This window comes from Myiozetetes cayanensis, unplaced genomic scaffold, assembly GCF_022539395.1.
Source record: "Myiozetetes cayanensis isolate MyiCay16 unplaced genomic scaffold, myiCay2020 scf26, whole genome shotgun sequence".
Taxonomy (NCBI): domain Eukaryota; kingdom Metazoa; phylum Chordata; class Aves; order Passeriformes; family Tyrannidae; genus Myiozetetes; species Myiozetetes cayanensis.
This window is the reverse complement of record NW_026087477.1, coordinates 8,011,431-8,028,063: the sequence shown is the minus strand read 5'-3', so window position 1 is coordinate 8,028,063 and position 16,633 is coordinate 8,011,431. Positions and strand designations below refer to the sequence as shown.

At 57.6% G+C, this 16,633-nt stretch overlaps 1 protein-coding gene across 1 annotated transcript; it reads right to left on the bottom strand.

Moving 5' to 3' along the window:
- Window positions 1–5,540: 5,540 nt before the first annotated feature.
- Window positions 5,541–14,259, bottom strand: ANGPTL4 (angiopoietin like 4). Its single transcript, XM_050321306.1, has 7 exons — window positions 13,738–14,259; window positions 13,114–13,224; window positions 12,527–12,653; window positions 8,393–8,506; window positions 8,212–8,307; window positions 7,658–7,933; window positions 5,541–7,090 (listed from the first exon to the last, which is right to left on the bottom strand). The coding sequence occupies exons 1-7, from the start codon at window positions 14,257–14,259 to the stop codon at window positions 6,909–6,911; spliced, it is 1,428 nt and encodes a 475-aa protein (XP_050177263.1). The 3' UTR covers window positions 5,541–6,908.
- Window positions 14,260–16,633: the final 2,374 nt, after the last annotated feature.

Below are 16,633 nucleotides of genomic sequence, written 5' to 3'. Positions count from 1 at the left end.
GCAAAGGAATGAAGGTCATTTTGATTGGGGCCACTGGGCGGTGCGGGGCTCGCCCCGTTTGATTGAGAGAGACCCCCGATCGCTGGGGGATGGGGGGTGTTATCTCGGGGTGGGGGAGCCCGGCCCGGGGGTCGGCGCAGCACAGCAGGCGGGGGTGGTCGAGGCTTCCCTCTGGGGCCGCTCCCTGCCCCGCGCTCCCGGCCTCACCTTCCTACCAAACACCGGCCGAAAAGGCTGTTCTGGCAAAAACATCCCCGCGCGGTGACACAATTGCTCCAGGGGAACATTTGCCCTTCTTTTCCCTGGCACGGCTTGAGGCGATTTCCCGAGCGGAGCAGTGGCCACAGCCCAGGGCCCGTGGGACACCCTTCGCCTTCCCGACAGCAGCGGCTCATCCCTGGAGCGCGGTCAGGATGCGGGACCAGCCTCACGGAGCCGCTCGGGGAGCCCCGCGGTGTCCCCGCCGCCTTGGGGACCCCCCTCCTGGTGACCTGTGCACACCGAGCCCGTCACTGCCCTGACCCCTGTGATCTGTGGTGGGACACATCCTGACGGGGGGAAGCTGCCGCCTCCCTCCTTCCCTCTGTGATGTGCTGGGAAGCCGCTCTGCTCGGTGTTTCTCACTTTCCGGGCTGTGCTCAGCACGGCACGTCTGCCCTACTTTCCTCCCCCGAGGAGTGTTTATCCGACTAAAGGATTACTGGGTCTCCAGTATCACAGAGGAGCAGCAGCGAGGCTGAGACGTGGGGGACGAAAAGGTTGCCTTCGGACCTTGGGAGATGCTCAGAGCGGGAGCGATGTCAGGGTGGGGAGAGGTTCAGCCCCTCCGGGCTGCCCTCAGCTTCCCCCAGACACCTGAACACCCTGGGCAGGTGGGATCATGGTGTCCAAGGGGTCCCATTTCCCAAAAGCAAGTGATAATAGATGAGTGGGGGCAGCGAGGGGGCAGCAGCCAGACTGACAGTGCCCCAGCTCGGCAGGGTGTCCAGCTCAGTGACAGCCAGGCTGTTGATGGCCTGGTCTCTGAGAACCAACATGCTGCAAACACACTGCAAGCCCACTGCTGGGTATCAGGTGTCCAAGCTGCATATCAGACAATGGAAGCAGAAGGGAAGGAAAGCCAAAAATTCATAGAACCAGTGGTCTAGGGAAGATTCCAGCTCCAGCTTAGCAATGGGTTGGGGCAGTTGTTCTTCTGTGGCAGACAGTGACTGCTGGAGGAGTGGGGAGGAAATCTTTCACTGAGTCCAACCTGTGTGACACACATCTCTGTGTCAACTAGACCATGGCATGAAGTGCCAAGTCCAGTCTTTTCTTAAACACCTCCAAGGATGATGACTCCACCACCTCTCTGAGCAGCTCAGTGCAATGTCTAATCACCCTTTCTGTGAGGAAATTCCTCCTAATGTCTAGCCTAAACCTCTGCTGGTGCAGCCTATGTCCTCTTGTCCTGTCTCTGGCCGCCTGAGAGAGGAGCCTGACCCCCACCAGGCTCCACTCTCCTGTTAGGGAGTTGCAGAGAGTGCTGAGGTCTCCCTGAGCCTCCTTTGCTCCAGCCTAAACAACTCCGGCTCCCTCAGCCTCTCCTCCCAGCACTTTTGCTCCAGTCCCTTCCCCAGCCTCCTTGCTCTTCTCTGCCCCTGCCTCAGCCCCTCCATGTCCTTCTTGACCTGAGGGCCCCAGAGCTGGACACAGCACTCCAGGGGTGGCCTCACCAGTGCTGAGTGCAGGCCAAGAATCCCTGCCCTGCTCCTGCTGCCACACACTTCCTGAGCCAGGCCAGGATCCCTTGGCCCTCTGGCCATTTCAGATCAGTGTATGTGCATATTTTCACTACCTTTTCTTTCAACATGTTATTAATTTTCTCTACCTGTCCTGAAGATTGTGGGTGATGTGGTGTGTGTAATTTCCTCTCTATCCCCAAAGACTTGCACTGCTGATGGATTACACTTGCTATAAAATGAGCACCTCTCTCTGTCTCAGTCAGCTGTGGAACCCCACATCAGGTATAACCTCCTTTAGCCAGGTCTTTACTGCTCCTCCTGTGTCTGCCCTTCCTTCTGCCCAGCCTGGCAGCTGATCTACTCTCACCAGCAAATGCTTGTCCCCAGCCAGAGGTGACATGTCTGCAGTCTCTGTGCAGCTGCTGGAAAGGGCAGTAGGCTCGTGATTGCCTTCCTAACTCTGAGTTCCTGTTACTTAAGAACTTTGGGTAAGCTGGGCAGCTGTTAGTAATTCATTTTGCAGTGGTGTAAATTCCTGGAGCTGCCCACGCTCTCTGTGCTTGGCTGGCTATTGCCTCGTCCCTCCATGGGCTTTATCCCGAAAGCCTCTCACCATAGTTACTAAATATTTCTCTGGAAGAATCAGTTTTTCCCCGGCTGACCATATTCCATCATCATTTTGAGTTGCCTCCCACTTTTGCCCTTGTCTCTTTTTTTCTGTTGAGCCATCCTGCTCATAAATAGTTTGAGAGTCTGTCAAATCTGGCCTTTCAAACTGGGCAACCATCAGAGCCACAGAGGCACATCATGCCAGAGGCTGACCGGTGATGCCACTCTGGGGATCCCACTGGCACCACTACCCCAGACTGTCACTGCTGGGACTGAAATCCCTTCACAGCAGCTCCAGTGACACAACAGGGGTCCCCCATGCCCCCCACACACCCTGGGCACACCCTGCAGCTCCCACTGCAGCCACACACTGAGCCACCTGCACTGAGAGTAGTCCTCAACAGGCAGCAGGGGTCCTGAAAGCCCCAAATAGTTTCTTAACTCGGCTGAAGAGCTGTCAGGACTATGCCATCTGCTTTCCTTTTTAATAGAACTTGTTATAGAAAAACCTTTTTTAATAAATAAACTGGGTTTTTTAATAAAAACTTGCTCAAAATGGTCACCTAAGGTGCTGCAGTTTGTCCTGGGAGCCTCAGCCCCTGCAGTGTCCCAGGATGCAGCTGCCTGCCTGGGATACTTGAGCCAGGATTTTCTCTTCCTGCTCTCTTACTGAGATCTCATTGGTGTCCATGAGTACCCTCAAGGAGCCACCCCAGAACACTGTGCTTGGGAGGTGTCCCTGGTAAAGGTGAGGGTGCAGAGTCCTGCCAGATACATTCACGAGAAGCTCAATTTGTGCTCGGTGTTCCTGAGCTGTACTGGAAGAGCTGAAGTTGCTGACAGGACTGGGAGAATCCTGGCACCCCAATGTCTGGCAGGCACCCAGAGGCTTTGGAGCCAGGCCAGCTTTGATAATGTGACCCTTGCTGGTGCTGGTGAGGCTGAGTGCTGGGCTGGAAGTGCCTGGAGAGTGTTGGTGGGTGAAGAACTCGTCTCTTTCTCTCAGTGTGCTGTTCCATGGCTGTGTGGCAGGTTTCAGATCCCGGTGGGGCTTTGCCAATTTGCCTTTTTTGTTTAGTTGAGGTGCACTGCCACTGCAGGGGGCTCAGGGTGATGCCTCTGGCTTACCCATCCCAGCACCTCAGTGCCATCTAAGCTGGTGCAGCTCTGTGTACACACAAACACCTTCCCTTTTTGCCAAAGAGAGATTTGGATTCCCCTGTTAAATAAAAAAGGGCTCAAGGCCCCACCGTTGAGTCTCCCACCAGTTGTTCCTGCTGTTCAGAGGGAGCTCTGTGCAGCAGGTCAGGGCTGTCCTCATTTTTTGGGGACACAAACACAGCTGGGCTGGGACACTGGTACCTGATGTGAAACGCTGCCTTGATCTACCAAAGCCCTGTGAGAATCCCGGGTCACTTTGCTTCTGCTGAGGCACAGGCCAGCCCCGAGCCACCCCCTGGAGTATAGCCCAGGCTGTCCCGCAGTGCTGCTGCTCCCCAAAGCCCCATCCCACCGAGTCCAGAGCCCGCAGCCTTCGGCTTTATCCCATCCCCACCTCGGGCACGGCCCCTCCACGCTGACAGAGCGAGCAGCGTTCTCTCTGCCCGCTGCCGCCGGGGTTTTGCTGGGGTGGTCTCGAAGCCCTGGGTGGCCCATCCCAGGAGCTGCTGGAGCAGCAGGGCCCGGCCAGAGCAGGAAGCAGGGCCGGTTTTGGGAGCAGCAGCGCTCGGTACCCCCGCTCCGGCAGTGCCGGCTCTCCCGCGGTCGCTGGAGGGAGCCCCGCGGCACTTCCAGACGCTGCCACGAGCTGCTCTCCAGCTGTTGTCAGAAACGAAGGAGCTGGAGGATTCCAGAGGGGTTTCGGATGAAAACAGAGAGCCATAACTGGCTGCTTCTGCAGAGGGACCTTGAAAGGGCCCCGGAATGCCACGCGATCCAGGCCTGGGGCAGCACTGACACTCATGGGATGTGGAGGCTTTGCAGCAGAACAGGCAAGACTGAGACACGCAGGAAAGCAGCAGCTGTGATCCCTGGGATAGGCAAGATCTGGGCATTTATCAAGCCCGGGTGGCCTCTGGTACCCTCTGCACTGGCCACCGGCACCTCCTGTAGATCAAAGGCGTCACTAGGAAGCAAACCCCAGACTGCCAGAAAAACCTGGCAACGAGCAAACGGAGGAGAGCTCCTTCACCAGCTATTTGATGCATAAAAAAACTACCTCAGTCTCATCACTTCAGCATCCAGGCTAAAACACGCCCCAGTATCTGCTGGGGCACTCAGGGACTAGGCAAGTTTTGAATTAAGCAAATGGAATATTAAAAATGTATTTGTGAATGCAGGAGTGAGCAGACAGACAGCACAGAGCTGGGTATAATGGGCTGCTTGCACAGTTGTGCTTGGGGCTATCATTAACCCTGGGATTTCCCCCAGGGAAGCAGGACAGACAGAGGAGCTGGGGCCACATTTAGGTACATCAGGTATTTATGGAGCTGCTCAGAGGACTAGAGCAGCCTCAACTCTTCTTCCTGCAATGAGCAATTTTTGTCTCCTTTCCTTGGTTTTCTCCAACTCCAGTATATGGGAGCTGGAAAAGATATCTATTTGGCATTGTGAGCACTGCTGGAATTTACTCCCATCATCTTCAAGGCTGCTGCACCATCTCCAGTTCATTTCATTCCTACATCTGTAATCAGCCCCCAGAAGTTACTATAAAGGCTGTTGGAGATGCCTGGACACAGGTGTGGTATGAGCAGGTAAAAGGCTGCTGCTTACTGGGGCTTGTCCTGATCAACTCTGACTTTATCTGGATCATCCAGACCTCAGCCTCTGCTCATTTTCAAAGACTGGCCACAGGCTTTTCCAGCCACCTAGGAGGAATATCCCCCTGCTGCAAAGGTCTGCCAGGAGGGAACAAGGAAATCCAGCTCATCATCAGTTATAAAGTTGCTGCTGCAAGGCCTGATTTCCAGAAAGAAAAGACATTTAGAACTCCATAAACTTCAAACAGACTGAAAACTGCTGCTGGGCACTATAGCAGGGATTTACCTCAGAGGTTTCAGCTGCAGCTGAAAATGGAGGCCCGAAGGGAGCAGAGTGCCTCAGTCACACTTCCAGTAAGGGAAGTTTCGGAAAGCAGAGCCCTCACAATGCTCCCACACCCCTGCCCCAGGTAAACCACGAGGCAAATAATCCAGGCAGGACAGTTACAGGCTTGTTTTTATTAAAAGACATCTTCAGAAAAGATATTTTAGTACAAAAAAAAAGTTTAAAATACACAAACTACACTTGCTTTTCTTTTCAGCATCAACATTTATAAATTACACCACATTGTTATTAACACTGCATTTAAATATGGAAACAAATTAAAACAAGGAATTCATCAACAGGATCCAACATCCTACGTACAACTCTGTACAGTATTTAGCAGCTAGGAGCTCTAGCACAGTAGTCAATATGACTTCAATAGGGCAGGATGCTTGGGAAGCCCCAAGACTGCAGCTTGGCCCGTAACAGTTTCTGGGGACCTGTTTTGGCCACCTTTCCCCAAACATCCACCCCGAAAGGCAGAGGTGATGCCACACATCAGGGTACTCACCTGATGAGCTGTGGCTTTTGCAGAGGAATGCTGCTGTCCCCTGGCCTTTTAGTGCTGGGACACACACGTGGGACAGCACCACTCCCTCTGCAAAGCACGAGGTGTGTGGTGGGAGGAGGCAGCCCCCAGGTTCAGGGGGCTGACAGTGACAGTGTCCTGCCCAGGGACAGTCACTGCTCTGTACCTGTGCTGTCCCACTGCTCCTCCTACCCCTCCCCAGTAGGCTCCAGACACAGCCCCCCAGGACCTGGCCCTCACACAAGCAGCTGCAGGATCCCACCCATCATCCTCAGAGCGGGAAGTGGTTTTCCCAGCTCCTGGCAAATTCCAGCACAGCCAGAAACACAGGTCTTCAGAGGGAAGGCAAATGAGCCTGGGTCTCCTTCTGCAAAGGTGACCCTCAGATCCCCCACCAAACCCTGCAGCTCAGCAGGGCAGGGGCTGCACAGGGGGAGCTGCCCAAGGCTCACTGCCCCAGCCCTGACAGGGGACAGAGGCTCCAGGGCTCTCACAGGAGGGTGCGTGGGACACCATTTGGGAACAAGAGGGAAGGATGGGACACAGTGAGGCTCCGTACCCAGCACTGGGGCCCAGGGCAGTGAGACACTCCGTGTGCTCCCCTTGCCCCCGCCACAGGGCATCGAAAAAGTACAGAAATGTTAAGACAGGACATAAAAAAGCACCAGACAAACTTGAACTTGCGGCAGCAGCACGTGGCAGGTCAGAAGACCCCCGTGCATGCTCTGGAGGTTGATCTCCCTGCTGGTGGCTCCTCTTCAGGTTTGAGAGTTCCCATCCAGGGGTTTTGGCAACATGGAGCTGTTTTACCTATAGCAAGGAGCTGTGTCGTGCCACTCAAGGGCTGCTCACCCAGGGAGATCTTGGGGGACTTGGCAGGGAGGGGATTGTTCTCTGTAAACACCAAGTGATGGAGCTCAGGTCCATGCTCCACAAAGAAGGTCAAGTCTCAAGCAGCAGCGTTAGGGTTCTCCTTCCAGTGCTGCAGGTTGGATCTTCATGACAGTTGACTTCAGTGGGTAGTACCTGCCCTTCCATGTCTTCCAGAAGATGCCCTGCTTGCGCTCGTGCCTCTGGCGGGGGATGGAGCGGAAATACTTCCCATTGAGGTTGGCATGGCCACAGGTGCTGAACCACCAGCCACCTACCAAGGCAACACAGGCAACTTCAACCCACAGCAATTCCAGACAGAAAACAAACCCAAGCAGCTCTTGCCCCCAATTCCCCCATGTTTGCAGGGCTTCAGGATCTTACAAGACCACCCCACCTCGAGCACAGTCGAGGCATCTCCTGCACTGGGAAACCTTTTACAGATCCTGTATGACTTCAGGATGCATCTGCAAACCCCTGCTCCTCCCTCTTGTGTGCAAAACCCTCTCAAACCCTTCACCGGCCCCATCTCAGGTGGGAAGTCTCTGCTCTACTTTAAAAGGGTTCCAAGCAAGGTGGCAGCCAGCAAAGCTGTTGCAAGGACAGATGCTTGGGCCAAGACCTGAATCATGAACCCCTTCCTCCCCACTGTCAGGCTCCCCCCTGGTTCCCTACACAGCTCCTCCCAAGGATGCAGCTGTCCCAGGGAAGCTGGGGATGAGACAGGCTCAACACCACAGGGGTCCAGTGCCACAGGGCCCCTGTCCCTCTCAGCCACCACCAGACAGTGGAGAGCTGACAGGGAAGTGCACATCACTGGAATAGAAAAGCTTGTACTGACCTGAGAGGTGTTTGGCACAGTTTGTGTCAGCTTTGAGGTCGTGGTCACGGTCCCGAGTGGAGAAGGGCAGCTGCCTGAAGTCCCCGATGGCATTTTCCAGCTCTCCAGTCAGAGGCCCCAGCAGGCTGAGCATGTAGGCTGTGCTCTCCCCACCAAGGCTGAAGACAAACTGAACCACTTGTGAATTACCCTCCCAGTCTTCCAGCTCAATCAGGAGGTTGTATTTTCCCTCTTGGACAAGGTGATGTATCTTTTCCAGGCCCAGCCAGAAGTCACCTGAAATAAGACCCACTGGCATTGGCTGCAGGAACACAAAACGTGCTGTGCAAAGCAGGCACGTGGGCAGGCTCCAAACAGGGACAACCCAGGACACTGCACTGTTTGAATCACTGTCTGGCACCTGCAGGACACAGCAGGAAGATCAAGGATCTCCACCCTGCAAGCAGTGTCCCCCCTCTCCAGCACAGAGAGCCCCAGGGGCCAGCAAGGGGAATAACTTTTGCTGAGCTGCCCCTTATGGTGCAATGAGAAGATGGACACCATCATCCACCTACCATGGAGGTCTCCAAAGCCATTCTTGTAGGCATCCCACAGCTGGTCGAAGTCCACGGACCCATCCATGCGCCTCTGGATCACTGTCCAGCCACCCTCTGTGGGCAGGGAACACACAGTCATGTGGGGTCACCCCTTCAAGAGGACCCTGCCAAGCCCAGTGGGGCACCCACCCGGCCTTACCTGCGGTCATGTCGCAGTAGACCTTGAAGGGCTGGGATCCCACGGGCTGCACCTGGAAAACGCCACTGCTTTGCTGCCCAGCCAGGAAGAGCTGGTGGCAACCCTCGGGGAGCTCTGCAGGGGAAGGAAACAGCAACTGGTTAGATGGCCCCAAGCCCCACTGCCTCAGCAGGTCACTCCTGCCATGGCCCCGGCGCTCACAGCCCTGGCCCCGAGCCCGGCCAGCCAGCTCTGGACACGCGCTGGGGACGATGGCCCCCAACTTCAGCATCTTTAAACACTGTGACTCCACACATCTTCCCATTTATCCAAACAGAGTTCCTTGGGCTTCCATCCAAGGCAGAAGCCAGGCACTGGGCCAGGCTGGGGTCACCTCGGCTGGAGAGCAGGGCTCCCATCGAGGAGGGACCGGGATGCTTCCCAGCTCCCTCCCCAGCTGGGCCAGAGTAACGCCAGGGCCAAGCATCCCCATCCCACCCCATGGCTGAAGGAGGCTCAAGGGGCCTTGGGGGCAGAAAGAAACCCCAAGTCCTGACATCAGGAAGGCACCTGAGCATCTCCAGCACATGACCTCCTCCTCCCAGTGACTGTGGTGGCCCCAGCCAGACATCCCACTGGGCAACCTGCCAGCAGTTGGCACAGAGCCAGGCTGGAGTGACCCTTTTTCCGAGACACACTGACCAGGGCAGGGAAGGAGTGGGTGGACTCTGGGAGCACCAGTTCATTGCCTGAGTGGATTGCCCAGGGTGAAGCCACCCCCCAGCTTGTCCCCTCCGTCCCCAGGCCGGTTGGGCCCCTACCACTCCTTCTGCCCTGTGGGGACTTTGCCCGGAGCTGCCAGCAAAGCACCATTTCAACAGCACTGATAAAAGTCCATCCAGAACCACCGCCCGCAGCACTTGGGAGAGACGGGAAGCAGGGAACCTGTTACAACACCAGAGTCAAAAGGCCACAGAAGGATGTGCAGAGATTTCAGCCCCAGGCTGCTGAGCAGTCAAGGGGCTCTTTGTCAGCAGGGACAGGTGCCCCCCTCACCCCCAGACAAAGGGGGCCTGTTCTCCCTGCACCAGGGTTGGTGGGTTGTGGTGGCTCACAGCTGCTGCCAGCATGACCCCAAGACAGAGTGAAGAAACCTCAAGACAAGCCCTGGGCTGTGCTGGAGTGCTGGCCACTGCCACAGCCCCCCCACGGGAGTCCCCTCGTGGTAGCTGCCCAGGGGTCAGGGCTGACACCACAATCCAGAGCAGCAGCGAGGACAGGGGCCTCCCCCAACAGCCAGGGGCTTCCCTGGGGCCAGATGGAGGGGAGAAAATGGGGCCTTTGAGCTGCCAAGAGCAAAAACAGCCCATGCAGGACTGGTGCCACCATCAGTGCACCACGGGACAAGCGTGTGGCCCCAGCCCTACCCTGAGCCCACAGGCACAGGGACTGAGGGTGTTTTGCAGGAAGGATCAAAACCACACAGAGCCTCCAGCACTGCCAGGGCCAAGTGCATTCCCAGTATCCCCCTTCTCTGGATGAATGTGAGCAGGGAAGCAAACAAGGCTCAGGGGAAGGAATCCCCAGCCAGAAGTCCCCGCTCACATGGGCATCAGCAGGGAGGTGCAGGAGGGTGCTGGGCTCACCCAGCTCCTCGTCTCCTCTCCCACTGCATCTTCCAGCATCGATGGGAAGGTGCCACGCAGATGATTAGTGGTCTCACCGTGCAGAAGCCAAACCCATTCCTGCCTGTTTCTCATTTCTGGGCCCTGGATGCACTCCCTGCACTCGATCCCTGCTCTCCTGATGCCGCAGGGACTCTCCAGCAGCTGAGTGAGATGCAGCTGCTTGAACAGCCTCCGCTCAGTCTTTTTGTTTGAGGAACACACTCGTTAGTTCCAGTTCATGTTGCACATCCGAACGGCACCAGTAGAACAACAAGCCCTCCTGGTTGCTCCTCTGTTTTCTTTTCCCTCCCCCTTTACTTAGCCGAGCAACACAACAAGGTTGGAGCTGCCCCAGGCTCTGTGTTCACCCAACAGGATTTGCAGCTGTGACAAGGGTGGAGGGGGAGGTCACTAACCTGGGATAAACATCCATCCTCAGGGATGGCAGAGCATGCCTGGAGCTGCCTGCATCGCCTCCCCCTCTCCCTCCCCAACTCCACCCCATTATTTTGGAGTCTCAGCACCACGGGGGGAGCATGAGCAGGGCTCTACCTTTCCCCTACTCGGCCGGCTGCCAGCAAGCACAGCTCTGCCCAAAGACGTGATCCTCTTTCTGCAAGCGATTAAACCTCTCACTCTCCAGGCAGCTCCGAGCCTTCAACTTTCACATGCTTGGCCCCACGCCAGCCCTGTCCTGAAAAAACTTGTGTTGGCTGGATGCAAATAAAAGGGTCTTTCTGCAAGGGCTGCTGGTGGAGTTCATCGCCGCTCCCCAGGGCAGTGGGGTCTGCCGACAAAAGCCCGGGAGCTGCCGGCACAAGCCTCCCCAGCACCCTCCCGCTCTGGGAGCGGCCAAAAGCCCCCAGGCAGAGGGCACGGGCCGGCCTGTGTGCTTTAAGATTTGCCAGAAAACTCAGTTGACTTGCCAATGAAAGGAAGCTGATTTGTTTTCTGTGAGTGATACCAACAACAAGGATTAGGTAAGAGAAGGGGAAGCTCACGGCTTGGCGGGAGGGAGTTGGAATGCCCAGGGTGCTGGGGATGCCCAGGGTCTCCTCATCAGGGACAGCTCAGCACTGGAAGGTGCTGAATACTCACAGCATCCCTGGGAACTGTGGGCCCTTGCTGCCTCCCACCGTGCATCACAAACATTTCTGTAGCCAGCACAGCCTACATCTGCCACCAGTAAGTAGCAAAGACCTCAACCCATCTTCCTGCACCCCGCTTTCAGCATAGCCTGAGAGTGGAGCTGGAGGCTGGACTAGATGACCCCTGAAGGTCCCTTGCCACCCAAACAATTCTATGACACAACCTACAGGCAAGTGACAAAGCAGAGCTGGGAAAAGAATAGGGAGAGGAGTTCTGAGAGTTTTCTGCTCAGTAGTGCTGCTCTGACCAAGGGAGACCCCGCACAGCCCCACTGAGCTGAGCACCAGGAGGAGGTCAGAGCACCACATCCCACCTTTTCTCTTGTCTGCATCGATTCTACAGCCCTTTGTTCTTCCCACCCAGCCTTCAGGCACAACAGTGACAGCTCTGAGGTCCACAGACAAATTACCATGTGTTTTCCCATACTATCCCTGCTTCAGGCCCTGGCCAGGAATTCCCCGTGACTCCTCACCCTGCCTGGTTTGTTTTGCTCCTGCTGAACATCCCCAGACAGCTGCACAGGCAGAGCCAGCACCGTGATTCAGCTGACACAACATGACAGCAGCTGCTCCCGGCCAGCAAACCCTGTGGGGACACCAGTTCCTGTCTGGAGGGAGGCTGCAGGACACGCTGCAGCTGCGACACCCACTCTGCTACCCTTTGCTCTGCAGGAGCCCCTCCAGCCCTGCCACCAGCAGAGAGGATGCTCCAGGCAGAGCCAGGAGCTGCAGGTGCAGCATCCACTCGCCTGTTCTGGTGCACATTTCCTATACTGGGAGCACCCACTGCAGCTCAGCACCTTCTGCTAAGCACAGTGCAAGCTGGGGCACTTGTCTTTCGCGTACAAGCTCTAAATACGAGCCATGGGAGAGGGACACACAAGTATGCATCTCTCCTCTCCACCCAGGGCTCCCTAACCCTCCTCTCCTCCCACAGACAGAGAAGCAGATCCTGCCTGGGTGAAGTGTGAGCAGGTGAACAAGAGTTAACTCCAAGGAACTGAGACCCTCCTCTCCTGCCTCATTCACCCTCCACCTGCCAATCCTCTTTGACAAATACCTGCTCACAGGCTCTACCCGCTCCCCACTGCATTCCTGCACAGGGCAGGAAAAAAGCCTCTTATATCCTTAAATTCCTACTGGACTAACACTGGCCCAGAATGCAAGGATTCTGCCTGTGCTCCAAAACCCCACACACTGGCCGTACTCCCAACCTCTAGTTTTTTAAGCAAATCTCACATCCTGGCTCAAGACAAGTGAAACTTTTGTTTCCAAAGAGTTGTAATTGCTGCAGGTTTGCTTTGGCGCAGATGAGCAGGGTGGCAGGGGCAGATACTCACTCTGCGCTGGCACAGGCTCCCCGCTGCCATTCTGGTTCTGGCTGGTGAGGTTGAGGCTCTTCTTCAGATTTATCTTCCACTTTGGAGACTGTGTTTTGTTGTGATGTAGGGGGATTAGTAGATTGACCTAAAAAAAAAAAAAAATAAATGCACAAGTGAGAACAGTTTTATCTCAGCTCATTTTCCAGGCTGTTACTCAGGGGAGCTGGTCGGCTGCATGCCAGCCGCTCCCTGTGGCCAGAGCTGGGGCTCAGCTTGCCCAGAAACCTCGAGGAATAGGAGACACCCGCTCCTGGCAAAGCCAGAGATGACTGTGGGTTTTCACACCCATGCAAGTGAGTTTATCCTGCAGATGAACACAAAGGTAGAGCCCAGGAAGGCTGTTCCCACCCACCAATTCCCCTTATTGCTCCATGCAAACTCCCGGGAAGCTTGCAGGTTGCTACCCTCACATCAACATTGCAGCACAAGGCTGTGGCCCCTGTGAGGTCCCCAGAGCCAGGGAGCTGGGACAGCAGGGGCACAACACCAGGGTCCCCACAGCGTGTGGGGCCAGGCTGGGGGCTGCAGAGCAGGATGGGGCTCACCTTGCTCTGCAGGCTTTTAATCTGCAGGTTCTGCTTGTCCAGCTTGTATTGTTGCTGCTTGATTTTCTGCAGGAGCTCCTCAATCCGCAGGTTCTGAGCGTCCATCAGGGTCTACAGGGGGAAGAGCCAGGTGAATCCCGTAGCTCCGGGAAGCTCTGGCCATACCAGACTCCCGGGAGAGTGCTGCCGGTGTCCCCAGGACTCCCTCCCCTCTCCTGAAGCTGATCCCAGCCCACTGCTCCCTGTCCCGCATCGGTCTTCCCCGAGGACGCTCCCGGTGCTCCAGATTAGGTCGTGTCCGGGGCTGCCCCGCCGCCAAAGCTCTTCAGGTCGGTGCTGGTGGCAGGGTCGCGTCGCGTCCGCTCCATCCCGCTCCCCTGGTCGGTGCCGGGGGAGGGTGGGTGAGTCTCCCGCACCCTGCTCCACCCGCTCGGTGCCGGTCCGGTCCCCCATCCGCCCCGCTCCCCTGGTCGGTGCCGGTGCCCCCGAGAGGGGCGGGTTCCCTTATCCCGCTCCTCAGTCAGTGCCAGTGCCCACCACTCCCGCTCCCCCGCTGGATGCCGGTGCGGGTCCGGTCCCCTTCATCCCGCTCCCCCGTTGGATGCCGATGCCCCCCGCGCTCACCTGCAGCGCCCCCAGGTCCCGGGTGCTCTGGTTCCCGGCCGGCCGCGCCTGCAGCGCCAGTCGGACCCGACCCTCCAGCCGCTCCAGCCGCCCCTGGATCGCGTCCTTGTCAGCAGCCACCTCCTCCAGCCGCTGCCGCAGCGCCTCGGAGAGGTTGAGCAGCTGCCGGCCGCGGCCCTCCAGCTCCCGCACGCTGCCCCGCAGCCGCTCCCCGCGCTCCTGCGCCTCCCGCGCCTGCCGCAGCAGCCGCCCCAGGGAGCTGTTGTGGGCGCTCAGCCGCCCGCCCAGCTCCCGCAGCTGCCCCTTGGTGCGCTCCACGTGCTCCTTCAGGCCGTGCCCGAGCTGCAGCAGCCCGTGTGCCAGCACGTTCACCTCGTCCCAGGAGGCGAACTGTGCCCTCCGCTCCCGCGCGGGCCCCGCCGCCGCCCGCCGCTCAGCCCCAGCCCCCGGTGCGGCTCCCGGCGCGGGGGCCACGGCCAGCCCCGCCGCGCACAGCAGCAGCGCCGCCCCGCCGAGCCGCATCGTGCCCGCTCCGCTGCTCTGCCCGCGCCGCCGCCGCCGCCCCGCTTTTATCTCCGCCCGCGCCCCGCGGCGGGGAGGGCCCCGCACCCGCCCCTCCCCGCCCGCCCGCCCGCCCGGCACCGCCGCTTTGTTCGCCCTCCCCTGACGGCCCCGGCCCCGGTTCCGCACCCGCCGCTCGCGGCAGCCCCGGCTCCGAACCACGTCCTCTGTCAGTGGCTTGGACCCTGACACTGAGCCCTGCCCGCGCCCGTCCTCATCCCTGTCCCCGCTCCCCTCCGCATCCCATCCCTGTCCCCATCCCCATTCGCATCTCCATCCCTATTCCTATCCCTGTCCCTACTCCCCTCCCTGTCCCATCCCTGTCTCCAAACCCATTCTCATCTCCATTCCTCTCTCTGTTCCCATCCCTATCCCATCCCTGCTGACTGTCCTGCCCCTCACCCTGCACTGGAGACCCTCATCCTCCCCAAGGTTGGTCCCCCACCCCTGTGGATGCTCCCGTGTCCCCTCCCAAGGCCGTGCCAGCCCTGGGGCAGGAGTGCACTGTGGCACAGGGATCCCAGGCCATGCCCAAATGGGTGCTGAGCCCGGGGGTGCCCACTGTAGGCACGGGACTTTGCTGGGGGGCTCCGGCCTGGCATCGGTGCAGGGCTGCTGGGGGATGCCCCACAGGGTGCTGCCAGCCCTGGGGAGGGGGCACACTTGGGATCAGCTCCTCTGTGTACCTGAGGGCAGCAGAATGTTCACTCCTCTAAACGCTCCCGGTCTCCAGGAGTGACGAGGATGAATATCTCCATCCCCCACTACCTGACCCCGCCCCAGGCTTCAATCATCCTCCTGTGAAAAATGTGCATTTTATTTCTTTTGCCAGTGTCTTGGACCCTGGTTTCCAGCTCTTCCTTCTCGTCCTGCCCTTTCCCTCTGGCTTAAAGGGATTTTCGAGCCTCTGTTTTTTCTCTCCATGAAGGAATTCACACACCATGATGGAGCTGCTCTCAGCTCTGTTTGGATGGAGCAGATGGAGCCTTCTGCTCCCTCCCCATGGGGCACTTCCTCTGCCGCCCCAGCGCTCAATCCCTGCTTTACTCTGCGCAGCCTCGAGCTTGGACCTGCCTTCCCTCCCACACCAGCTTTTGGGGCCAAATTCCCGCTTTCCACCACTCCCTGGGTCTGGCTGGCGTGAGCCCCCCAGACTCCTTCACTCAGCCCCACCGAGCCCACAGCAGTTCCATCTCCATCCCACCACTGCTGCCTGGAGCCCCACGGCTCAGGCATGGCCCCAGAAAAAGCCTTTTCCTCATGTCCAGAAATGCCTGGCAGGAAGATTTACCCTTCTTGTAGTCCCCATGTCACCTGGGGATGCAGGCAAGGTGGTGGCACAGGAGCTTCCCAAGGGTAGTGGCCATTGGGCGCAGCTTCCCAACCCCACACAGCTTTTCCCTGAGGATTTTTTGCCTGAGACCTGCAGCTCTGCAGAGCTGATTTCTCAGCCCAGCCTCTCCCATGGCACTCAGCCTTGCCAAAGCAATGCCATGCTCATCCAACATCCATCAGCCACACTTACATTCCCATGTCCAAGCAGGAAACCAACATTCAGGATTTCCCCTCCTTTTTTCCTTTGTGGGGATAACCTTCCTGTTGTTGGGAGTGGAGCATCCCTGTAGTGTAGGTGTGTTTATGTACAAAGGTGTGGGAGGCTTCTGCGGGAATTCACACCTGCAGTTGCCAGGGTCCTTGTTCTCCAGAGCCATCTCCAAGCATTTCCCAGGCTGCTGCTGGCCAAAGGGTGAGAGTGAGAGGCCTCAGGACAAGCACCCAGCAGCAACACCTCAGGGTGGAGTCACAGAGGTAGGAGCTGGATAAGGAGGAATTGGGGAAATTCCAGAGTCTGGAGAGCCCCAGCCCCCTCCACCAGCCACTGCTTTTGCATTTATTTCATGGTCAGAAGGAATTTTTCAAATGAGGAAAGAGGGGAAAAAAACCAGATAGGAAACATTGCACAGGAAAAAGAAAATAAAAAATGTGAATTGCTTCTTCCAAATCTTTGTGAGTTTAGGGGTCCCTCTGTGCTCCCTATACCACTGTTGCTGGAGAGGATCTGGGAACATACAGGAGGTGGGTTTGATGGGGAGGAGTTCTCATTCTCTCCCCCACCCAGTTATCTCTGCTGGGCCTGGGGTCCCCTGACTGGCCTGTGCCCCCTCCTCCCAGGGCATGGCCACCCCCAAGGTCAGATTTGCCACCATACCCACCACCCCTGATTGCTGTAGGGGCAGCCAGAGCTCTGCTAAAAATTCCCAGATGGAGTCTGAAAAATGAGAATTCTCCTTTTCAGCTTGTGCTGCTGGTTTTTGGCAGGAGCCGTGCCCACAGA

Bases quoted from the DNA above. Each gene is read 5' to 3' on its own strand.
- ANGPTL4 (XM_050321306.1), bottom strand. From the start codon at position 14,259: ATGCGGCTCGGCGGGGCGGCGCTGCTGCTGTGCGCGGCGGGGCTGGCC. The intron at 8,507-12,526 runs GTGAGTATCTGC...CTTCCCCTGCAG, and splicing joins GGAGCCTGTGCCAGCGCAGA to AGCTCCCCGAGGGTTGCCAC. The intron at 8,308-8,392 runs GTAAGGCCGGGT...CCCTGCCCACAG, and splicing joins CTACTGCGACATGACCGCAG to AGGGTGGCTGGACAGTGATC.